We start from the raw sequence: 12078 nt of genomic DNA, 5'->3' as shown, positions 1-12078 counted from the left end.
GTCTGGAACCAACAGGACACTGAACAGCTTCTACCCAAGTCAGAAGACTGCTAAATAGTTAGTTAAATAGTTTACCAAATATCTACCATATCATATCTACCTACATTACCTCATACCCCTGCACTGGTACCCTGTGTATATAGCCAAGTTATCATTAATCATAGTGTATTTTTTGAGGAGAGGGGATGGAGGGAGTTGTCATGATGGAGCGGAGGGGTGCTGTGAGAGAGGAGAGATTATATGCATAGTCCCTTAAGACCTTAATTTGGAGAACTAGAAAAAGCAGCAGCAACAGGACTGTTTGTGCATTTCAAGAGGCTGTAGCCAATATACACTTCCACAAAATAGTCCCAGTTAATCAAAGAAATCTGTCATTCGTTTTGATGCTTTTGCAGAGGAGATCTTTGTCGCACAATTTTACATCTAACGGAGTTTGGCAATAAAAACAAAAATGTAAAATTGATGAAACTGTCATCTCTCATTCAATGACAACAAAGACATTATTGAAGGACCCCTCTGTTGACCAATCACCAACGGAAGTTGCGTAAACTTCGGCTACCTACTTCTGTTTGCCTTCAGAAAACATTGTGTGCCCGAAACGAACAAAAGACATGACAAAATGTCATAATATATGCACAAACTCTTCCTGAACTCTTTTGGCTGGGAAGCATGAGGACGCCTTTAAGAGGTTGTGGACTCGGGATTCAATAGGGGTTTGTAGCCGTTGGCAAATCTGTTGTGATTTCAGAGTGGTCCAGAGATTGAAAGGGTCATGCTAGTGTATGGTGGCAGGCAAGGCAACCAGGGCTATATCTGGAACAGACAAAGACTTCTCTTGTCCTGGGGCCACATGACAGAACAGTGGAGCAAAGTAGACCTTTGGTAGATTGTTGCCTATGGGCCAAGCAAAAAACACTTTTGTAATGAGTCAACAGTTCCTATACTGCTGTACAGGCTCATCTGCAGACTAGCTAACATGCAGCAGTGCCCACTTTGCTCTCCCACACAGAGAAGTTAGAGGTAAACGGCACAGCCAAATGAGCCCTGTCCCTGCCTCTCACACCACAGCGTGACCAGACCAGAGCAGAGCCTAGCTCAGCAGAACACAGCACAGGGCTGTCTGGGTGTGTGTGTGTTTAGTACAGCTACTGCTGACACATCTTTACATACAACAAACAAAAATATAAAAACGCAATATGAAACAATTTAAAAGATTTTACTGAGTTAATGTTCATAAGGAAATCAATTAGGCCCTAATCTATGGATTTCACATGACTAGGTAGGGGTGCACCAACTGGGGAGCCAGGCCCAGCCAAACAATGTTTTTTTTCCTACAAAAGGGGCTTTATTACAGACAGAATACTCCTCAGCAACCCCTCAAACCCCTTTAAGACAATCCTGCAGGGGAAGCAGGATACGGAGGTCCTGGGCTGGCGTGGTTACATGTGGTCTGCAGTTGTGAGGCCAGATGGACGTACTGCCAAATTCTCTAAAACGACATTGGCGGAAACTTATGGTAGAGAAATGTAAAAAACCTGTGTAATGATCATGCCGTTTAATCAGCTTCTTGATATGCCACACCTGTCAGGTGGATGGATTATCTTGGCAAAGGAGAAATGCTCACTAACAGGGACAAATTTGTGCACAAAATTATAAAAATAAGCTATTTGTGCATATGGAACATTTCTGGGATTTTTTAAAATTTCAGCTCATGAAACATGGAACCAACACTTCACATGTTGCGTTTATATTTTTGTTCAGATACAAAAACAGCAAGCCCAAATGGGCCCCAAAGGTCTTTTCTCATCACTGAAATCGTCAGGATGATATTCTGGTGTTCTTATTAAGCAACCAGGGAGAATTGAAGATATTGTCAGTGTATGTTGAGGCAGAGAGGGGCGGCGGAGGAAGGGAGGGAGCAGAGGAGAGTAGAGGATTCAACCGCAGAGTATCTATCCAGTTATCAGTGCTGTTAGTTGGAGGGTCCCAGTCGACCCACATGGAGACCTAGTGTCTGCAGGACCAGGCTTTATCCTCACAACTCACACTGTAATTACAGGATGTTTACCTCCCCCTTGGCACAGATGATCTCATAACCACCACGTCTCACTGCAAAATGGGAGGCACTACAAATGGAACGCTGCAAATATAGCATCCTTGTAAACAGGATCACATCTTCAAACATGCGTTGGAGCTAACTTGCTGAACATATCTTCCTCTAAAGCTTTGTCGTCATTTCAGCACCCGGCTGTGAATAGTAATAATACAACCTTAGACTAGACTGATTTCACTAGATCTTTATTGTCATCTCTGGGTGTGCTCGCAGTCATGTCTGGGTGTGCTCGCAGTCATGTCTGGGTGTGCTCGCAGTCATGTCTGGGTGTGCTCGCAGTCATGTCTGGGTGTGCTCGCAGTCATGTCTGGGTGTGCTCGCAGTCATGTCTGGGTGTGCTCGCAGTCATGTCTGGGTGTGCTCGCAGTCATGTCTGGGTGTGCTCGCAGTCATGTCTGGGTGTGCTCGCAGTCATGTCTGGGTGTGCTCGCAGTCATGTCTGGGTGTGCTCGCAGTCATGTCTGGGTGTGCTCGCAGTCATGTCTGGGTGTGCTCGCAGTCATGTCTGAGTCGCTGGGAGCAGCAGTCATACAGAGGGACGTTTGTTGATGTCAGCAGACAGTGTCAGACCGACGCTGTTCCTTACAGAACCACTGCTCCATCTGTAATCAGTGTACTGTAATTACCCTCCAGCCCACAGAACTCTGCTACCAGCTGTAATAAGGGGGACTAAGCCTGGTTTATGCAGGGCTCATACAGGTAGCTATAGAACATGTCTCCTCATGTAGCTATTATAGCATGACATCTACACTCAACATCTTTCATTTGTTTGCATTTTATTTAACCAGGCAAGTCAGTTAATTTAAGAACAAATTCTTATTTACAACGATGGCCTAATCTGCCCAAACGATGCTGCGCCGCCCTACGGGACTCCCAATCATGGCCATTTGTGATACAGCCTGGAATCAAACCAGGGCCTGTAGTGTCACCTTTAGCATTGAGATGCAGTGCCTTGGACTGCTGCGCCACTCGGGAGCCCAACAGTTCTGGAATGGTGTCTTACTTTCACACCACTCTGGAGTGGGCTGCTACTCTGGAAACTCCACTCAACCTCACTCAACTGCGCCTCAATTGTTATATTGGTGAAGAAACGGTTCGAAAAGCAGCCAGGTCTAACAAACAACCGGTTTCCAGGAAGAACCAATCTAACCACACACACACACAGCTAATAGGTGTCTGCAGGTTTATGTTCAAAGTGAGGACGGCAGCCATGCCTCGGAGCCTCTAGCACTCTGGTCTTAAGATCACACCATGGCTGTTTCTCAGGTTTCAGTCTGGGCTTCGCTCCAGTTGATGATGACGCTCACCACCAGCAGGTAGGTCAATACAGCCTCTCAGTGTGATCAATACAGTGTTTCGAAGAGACTCAATCAAGGCAATTAGAGAAATAAAGGCAGCCGTTTGTTCTCCATGAAGCTACAGGAGGATATTGCCTGCTTAGATGTGTCAAAGCGGTTATTCTAATCAAGTTAGCTCAGCAAACATCGGCTTTCTTCTTTATTCTTAGAGAGAATGAACACACACAGCCACAACAATTGACATTGAGTTCTGGGCGGAAAAGCACTCCCAGAAAAGGAGAGGTATGTACATCAGACGTGGTACTTGGCTGGTGTAGTGTTTCCCCAGTGATAGATATGAGAGTGCCTGGGTGGTGGTCACAGACAGCTCATCTCCCTACATTTAAATGGCAGCTCAATCTGTAAATCAGTTAGCTAGCATTGATTTCTGCACTCAGAGGCCATGTCTATGGGAGTTGGCAACTGTATTAACAGTAATAGGCTTGAGCGATTTCCTCTAGGTTGCCCTGAGCCCCACATCCAGGGAGAACCACCACGAGGGGGACAGAAGACAGGTCCATTCTTTAGGGCCTCAGATGTTGTGGAAAGCTGAAGAAAAAGAAAAAAAAAATAGAAGAGGGAATGAATGCTGAATTGGTGTTGTGTTAATCCCCTTGTCTGTGGGCAGGAGAGTCTAGGCTGGTGAGAAGTAATTGCTGCTTGAAGCGATCCTACGTCAGCAGTCCCTCTTTCTAGAGCAGCAACAGTGGTGTGTCAAAGTATGCCTCAACACTGACGCATACTCACACGCAAAAAAAAAAAAACAGGCTTTTCTGAAAGCTCTCCTTTTCTATTACAATCAAGACTTCTCTCAAATGTGAATGAGCTGCAACATAAATTGAGTCATGTCACCACAGTGGACTCGCACAGAACAGAATGCCTGATACATTTGGCCTGGAAGCACAAAAAGTCTGGGCGAGTTGTTTCAGTCCTAATGGTTTGCTGTAACACAATGAAGTACATGTGCTGCATGTCATGTCATAAAAGAGTACTCCTATAGTTTCATTACCAATGGAAATAAATAACAGGGCTGCCATATCTGTTGTTTCCTCCCAACTTAAAATAGACAAGGTTTCATCCCCCGAGACCGTGATCAGCATTCCTCAGCCATAGCCCAATAAAAAAAAATTAAAAACATCTAGTCATGTCCGTTGAAGAAGCCGTCCTTTGTTTCCGCCTTGCTTCCTTAAATCACCTCATCCCTGTCAAGCAGACAGCTGGGGAGGAACGTGGATATACACAGTGCACACTTTTAGACATTAAATAACCTTGCTTAGACATAACAGCACTTACATTGCCTTGCCCGCGTATCGTGTGGCCATGCAAGCATGTGTCTATATTTACATAAATGCAAGGCATGCCTATAAGCAATGTGTTTATATATATATATATATATATGACAGAGCGTGAGAGAGAAAAAGTGTGTGTCTCTTATGCAAAGCCTGTGAACTGTTCAGACATGTTCACACAAACCGAGCTGCCACTCTCACACAGTTTAAAGGAGAGGAAGACGCTGCCAAGGGAAATTTCCATCCCAGCTTAACTGAAAATGGAAGGTTAAAATAATGTCAATAACAAACCAAAAAAATATAAATAATCGAAGAACATAAAAAATAAATAGTGATGGAATCCACAGATGCTCAAGCTGCTGGGGGTAGGAGATTAAATGTCAATCAAAGCCCAAAACCTGAAGGGAAGTCATTGAACGTGTGCTTCCTGTTATTGAACACTCGAGTCTTTGGGATAAACTCAATATATTGCAATAAATTACTCCAGCTACAAACACCCATGTCAAAGCTGAGGTTCTGAATAACGTAGTATTTGTCCTTTTAGCATTCCCCAACTCCTGGTTCAGCCCCAACTCCTGGTTCAGCCCCAACTCCTGGTTCAGCCCCAACTCCTGGTTCAGCCCCAACTCCTGGTTCAGCCCCAACTCCTGGTTCAGCCCCAACTCCTGGTTCAGCCCCAACTCCTGGTTCAGCCCCAACTCCTGGTTCAGGGAGAAAAGAGATCCATCATTCCCTTCTATCTGCCACAGGTCCAAAAATAGCATCTGGTGATGGTGGGGGGGAAATAGTTCAGAAGACACTTATCACGGACAAACAGGCGGGAGGAGGTTTCTCCCTGGCTTCGTCAAGCCAACAGGATATAGTGGTAAGGCTTTTCTCAGCTTTCTGCAGGTTACCACAGCACCAAATAAGGGACCTAAAAGGGCTTCTAGGAAGAGGTGAGATGTTGCACTTCTGAGAGGATGTCACACTGACTTTAGTTTACAAGTCCAAGCCAAGGACGGAATGTGTGATTGGAACCTGTCAAGAACTGATCCAACACACTTTATCCTGCAAGCTCCTCCAGTGATACACCTTGAATAAAGACAATGCAGCCTTATTCATTTTAGGGCTGAGTTTCAATTCGATAGCACTTTTTCAGCGATGCACCTTTTAAGGGCAAAGTTCCCGCTTTCACATAGATAGCATTCACGGAAAACACTGCATATGTCAGCTCAATCAGACTTTACCTTTAAACCTTGGTTAATGCTTTTAACAAAGGCAATGTTTACAGTGTAAAATAAAAACTAGTCTGATTGTTAATTCAAACATGCATTCTAGCTGTAGAGGAAGAATGCTATGTCGGACTTAATCCCAAATATGAGTCACTGGACCTGATCGAATAGAGTCCAAGGCCGGGATTCAATCTGATAACGCTTTGTAGGGGCAATGCAGCATTTCATCCAAAAATGCAATGTCCTCAGGAAATAGAAAATGTCATAGCTTTAGAAGCTTCTGATAGGCTAATTCACATCATTTGAGTCAATTGGAGGTGTACATGTGGATGTATTTCAAGGGCTACCTTCAAACTCAGTGCCTCTTTGCTTGACATCATGGGAAAATCAAAAGAAATCACCCAACACCTCAAAAAAAAAAATGTAGACCTCCACAAGTCTGGTTCATCCTTGGGAGAAATTTCCAAACGTCTGAAGGTACCACTTTCTTCTGTACAATCAATAAACACCATTGGACCACGCAGCCGTCATACCGCTCAGGAAGGAGATGCATTCTGTCTCCTAGAGATGAACGTACTTTTGTGTGAAAAGTGCAAATCAATCCCGGAACAACAGCAAAGGACCCTGTGAAGAAGCTGGAGGAAACTGGTACCAAAGTATCTATATCCACAGTAAAACAAGTCCTATATCGACATAACCTGAAAGGCCACTCGGCAAGAAAAAAGCCACTGCTCTGAAACCTCAATAAAAAAGCCAGGCTACGGTTTGCAACTGCACATGGAGACAAAGATGTACTTTTTGGAGAAATGTCCTCTGGTCTGATGAAACAAAAATAGAACTGTTTGGCCATAATGACCATCATTATGTTTGGAGGGGAAAAAGGGGGAGGCTTGCAAGCCGAACACCATCCCAACCGTGAAGCACGGGGTGGCAGCGTCATGTTGTGGGGAGCTTTGCCGCAGGAGGGACTGGTGCACTTCACAAAATAGATGGCATCACGAGGATGGAAAATTATGTGGATATATTGAAGCAACATCTCAGACATCAGTCAGGAAGTTAAAGCTTGATCGCAAATGGGTCTCCAAATGGACAATGACCCCAAGCATACTTCCAAAGTTGTGGCAAAATGGCTTAAGGACGTCAAGGTATTGGAGTGGCCATCACAAAGCCCTGACCTCAATCCTTATAGACAATTTGTGGGGAGAACTGAAAAAGCGTGTGCGAGCAAGGAGGCCTACAAACCTGACTCAGTTACACCAGCTCTGTCAGGAGGAATGGGCCAAAATTCACCCAACTTAGTGGCTACCCATAACATTTGACCCAAGTTAAACAATTTAAAAGGCAATGCGATCAAATACTAAATGAGTGTATGTAAACTTCTGACCCACTGAAGATGTGATGAAAAAAAAAAAAAAGAAGCTGAAACAAATAATTATCTCCTATTATTCTGACATTTCACATTCTTAAAATAAAGTGGTGATCCTAACTGACCTAAGACAGGGATTTTTACTAGGATTAAATTTCAGGAATTGTGAAAAACTGAGTTTAGGTCTACAATTTTGTTTCTGGTGTCCTTTGACAGCTCTTTGGTCTTGGCCATAGTGGAGATTGGAGTGTGACTGTTTGAGGTTGTGGACAGGTGTCTTTTATACTGATAACAAGTTCAAACAGGTGCCATTAATACAGGTAACTAACTAGTGGAGGACAGCGGAGCCTCTTAAAGATGAAGTTACAGGTCTGTGAGAGCCAGAAATCTTGCTTATTTGTAGGTGACCAAATACTTATTTTCCACCATAATTTGCAAATAAATTCATTAAAAATATCCTACAATGTGAATTTCCAGATTTTTTTTCTCATTTTGTCTGTCATAGTTGAAGTGTACCTATGATGAAACTTACAGGCCTCTCATCTTTTTAAGTGGGAGAACTTGCACAATTGGTGGCTGACTAAATACTTTTTTGCCCCACTGTATATGAGATGATTACTTTATTTTTCATTCCTTAAAGTAATCAAATAAAAACTAAGTAATATACATAACTGAAGTATTTTATTTATCATCACCTATTTTTCTATTGTTGTCTACCCAATGTGGACCTTATCAGAGACAATGGAATATTGTCAATGTTTTGGCAATTGAACGTTTACCCTTTTCGGCTTTGGAATTTCCATTAAAAAGCTCTAAAATCAATGTAACGTCATTATTTTCAAGGTAATGCCAGGATTCCCTCTTAGCTCATCTTTCAGTTCTCAGGAAGCATTTAGAGTCATAAGCTTATTTTCTGACGCTCACGCCGATCACCATTCATCAGGACATTAACAGAGTATTTGGTTTTGGCTCAAGCACATGCTTTGGCTAGCTGTTTGGGCTCCAACATATTCCTAACAGGAGCCCTGTGCTTCTGTCAAAACAATAGAGAATGGGAGCAAAGTGCACATGAAGCAAGACTTCACTGTCACTGTTCAGCATGGGGGGGTTAAGAGGGTGGCTATGATATGACCTCAGTCAAAAAATAAAACTGGCAGAGAAGTCATGGCACTAGAATCAGACGATCCAAATGACTGTCTGTCATGACAGTCCCTACTCCGTCACACTCAGTTCAGTTGAAAGCGCAAACACACACACTTACACCACGTTAATTAAACTTTATTACAGTGCCCTAAGGTGGACACAGCTCGTTTTTGTACATGCTGGTATTACCGAAGAACCTGACTAACCAAAGTCACTATCAAATCGGCTTTGACGCAACCTTGAGATTTACGCTGATTGCAACAAGTGGGGGTGTTATGAGTTAGAGGGGCAAAATGAACAGATCCAGAGTACAGACAACAGAATAAAATGGAGCCAACCAAAGATATTTGTAATGTTTCAATTCTCTAACATAGTGAGCACTTCACAGACTGCAAAACTGCAAGCCAGAGTCTATTGCTTGCGGTTAATCATTATCGATTAGGACCTACATTGACACATGCCGTGAATGATCTGCCATTGCTTGGAGAGGTTTGAAGAACCCATTACATCCATGAGGTGGTTATCATTAATAGGCACAGCTGAAGAGCAATCAAAGTAAATCAGAAATATTCCCTTAGCTTACAATATTATTATTTATCCTGCTACCATTCAATTTCTTCTAATCCCTGCCTACATTTACATACTGCAGTATTTGAGTCAAAGTATCCCTGCACATTGTAAATGTGGTACTGGCACTGTAGCTCACATTTCAGTTTTGAATTGTATTTACTTTTTTTTTTTTAAATGAGTTATGGTATTTTGATATTGAATACTGCACTGTTGGGTAAGGCTTGCAAGTTAAGTATTTCATTATACTTGACATGTTCAGACCTTAGGTTGTAGACTGTTAAGTGATTAATAATTATTTCAGGCCTGGGCCTGAAGGCTACATTATGCTGGTATCATTTAGAAACCACTAGATTGGTGGTGTCATTTTATGTTAGGATATGATCGTTTTTACGGTCTGCTATTTGACTGTAATAAAATCTTGACAACTTGCTGTCAACGCACGACTTTTCTATTTCGAATACTTGAAGAGTTGAGAAAATTCTGGTGGTGAGGCATTCCCCTAATGTATGACAGCAGGAGGAGCGCGGGCTCAAATTTGTGTTTACTGGTTCTGACTAGCCTACTCTGTTCCAGTTGCGCACTGGAGGCTAGAGAACCTTCTATGAAATTAGACAAAAACGCGGCTATGTAACTAGCTGTACATCAAAATGGTTAATGAGAGAGATTCGGTAGCATCGCAGGATACATGGCCTAGTCCTCGGCGCACACTCTGGACCTCGAAGCTTTACCACGAAAATGTCCTCTATGCATCATGATGCCTAGTCTCGAAAACCCGAACCTAGGCAACAGTCTAACTGAGGCTTATGATTGGGTTGAGACTAATCAACGCCCGTTAGGTCGCAAAATTACAATTCAATTAAAATATCGCCAGCTCACAACACCGTAACTGCATACAATGTAGCAAGTGTTCATGCGATTCTACATCGATTGGATTCAGACATTATAATGGAGTGCTTGATGGTACATACCCAACAGGAGCAGTTTCACTTCTCTCGCCGCCTTCTCCCCATCTTCTCGAAGGTTTTTGTCAATCATTTTGGACCGCTCTTGTGCAGCTTTATCTTCCTGACTCACTGTGCACCCCATGGTTCCAAGTGCACGCTTCAGGACTGCTGTTTTTCGGACAATATCACACAAAAAATGTTGCCTATTTAGGACTGTATGCCTGGGAGCGTTTAAATAAAAAAAAAGCGTTCCCAGAACAGTGTTGTGAGGTTGAGAAATTAAACTTCCCCTTTGAGAAAAACGACTAGGATATAAGTTTGATTCGTCCACAAACCAGCAAACAAATACTTTTTTCGATTTAGTCCCAATTCAGTTCTATTCCAGATGTTTATTTATTCGTTTTTAATATTCCAAAGCCAAATTTGACGCCTATTTTTTCAACCCCAGTGATATGCTATCCAAGCCAATACGGAAAAGTAATTTGTCTGTCATTACGCGGACACTATGAGTAACAACAATTTCTTTTGAGGCGCGTCAAAAAAAATCAGTCAAGTTCACTTTTCAAGATTAGCCTCGCAGGTTACAACGCAAGGAAATGGGCCCACGGAACTTCAGTAAAAAGTATTCCAGCTGTGAAGACGGCAGAGCAGATGGATTCCGTTGCCAACTTGCAATGTAACCAAAATTCACATACCCACTGTGAAGAAGCTATTCTATTTTCTCTTCTTCCTCTGTGTTTAATTTAGTCGTTAAGTATGTGAGTGCCGTTATGCATTCTTCTCTTCGTAAAGATTTATCACGTACAAAGCCACACCCGTAACAGGGTGAAGTTCCTCAGTCTGGCGGACAAAACGAAGACAGTTCTGTCACCTCCCAATCCCCTATGCTCCCAATTTAGCAGTGCCAGCCCGTTGCGAAAAACGCCCACCTACTTTGCTTCATGGAAAATGTAGTGTTTCCCTGAAATTGTAGTCTCACTCCTGCGTTCAAATCAAATCACATTTTATTTGTCACATACACGTGGTTAGCAGATGTTAATGGAGTGTAGCGAAATGCTTGTGCTTGTAGTTCCAACAGTGCAGTGATATCTAACAATTCCCCAACAACTACCCAATACACACAAATCTAAAGGGCTGAATGAGAATATGTACATGTAAGTATATGGATGAACAATGGCTGAGCGGCATAGGCAAGGTGCAATATATGGTATAAAATACAGTATATACATGTGATATGAGTAATGTAAGATATGTAAACATTATTAAAGTTACATTATTTAGAGTGCATTGTATAAAGTGACTAGTTATCACATTATTAAAGTGGCCAGTGACTGGTTCTCAATGTGGGCAGCAGCCTCTCTGAGTTAGTGATTGCTGCTTAGCAGTCTGGTGGCCTTGAGATAGAAGCTTTTTTTCAGTCTCTCGGTCCCAGCTTTGATGCACCTGTACTGACTTCGCCTTCTGGGTGGTAGCTGTGTGAACAGGCAATGGCTCGGGTGGTTGATGTCCTTGATGATCTTTTTGGCCTTCCTGTGACATCAGGTGCTGTAGGTGTCATGGAGGGCAGGTAGTTTGCACCCGGTGATGCGTTGTGTAGACCGCACCACCCTCTGGAGAGCCTTGTGGTTGAGGGCGTTGCTGTGATACGGTAAAGGTTTGTCCGGGTTTTGGTGACAAGCCAAATGTCTTCAGCCTCCTGAGGTTGAATAGGCGCTGTTCCGCCTTCTTCACCACACTGTCTGTGTGAGTGGACCATTTCAGTTTGTCTGTGATGTGTACGCCGAGGAACTTAAAACTTTCCACCTTCTCCACTGCTGTCCCTTCGATGTGGATAGGGGGGTGCTCCCTCTGCTGTTTCATGAAGTCCACGATCATCTCCTTTGTTTTGTTGACGTTGAGGGAGAGGTTGTTTTCCTGACACCACACTCCGAGTGCCCTCACCTCCTCCCTGTCGGCTGTCTCGTTATTGTTGGTAATCAAGCCCACTACTGTTGTTTCGTCTGCACACGTTGGAGGAGGACATGGCTACGCAGTCCTGGGTGAACAGGGAGTACAGGAGGGGGCTGAGCACGCACCATTGTGGGGTAGTGTTGAGAGTCAGC

At 43.3% G+C, this 12078-nt stretch overlaps 1 protein-coding gene across 2 annotated transcripts in view; it reads right to left on the bottom strand.

The window, feature by feature from the left end:
* The window catches only part of LOC110494281 (guanine nucleotide-binding protein G(i) subunit alpha-2), a 112297-nt gene extending 101201 nt beyond the window's left edge, over positions 1-11096 (bottom strand). Inside the window, exons 1-2 of one of the 2 annotated variants that reach the window (XM_021569224.3) lie at positions 10672-11096; positions 10001-10144 (exon numbers count right to left, since the gene is read on the bottom strand). In XM_021569224.3, the coding sequence (XP_021424899.1) occupies positions 10001-10118 (118 nt within the window). In that variant the 5' untranslated portion in view covers positions 10119-10144; positions 10672-11096. Of the gene's footprint in view, positions 1-10000 lie in introns of both variants that reach the window. The other variant, XM_090205700.1, reaches the window with a different exon arrangement.
* Between the last annotated feature and the right edge of the window lie 982 nt (positions 11097-12078).

The sequence above is a fragment of the Oncorhynchus mykiss genome, chromosome 17, assembly GCF_057628025.1.
Source record: "Oncorhynchus mykiss isolate SJ-2025 chromosome 17, ASM5762802v1, whole genome shotgun sequence".
Classification (NCBI taxonomy): Eukaryota; Metazoa; Chordata; class Actinopteri; order Salmoniformes; family Salmonidae; genus Oncorhynchus; species Oncorhynchus mykiss.
This window is presented reverse-complemented; position numbering and strand designations above follow the sequence as displayed.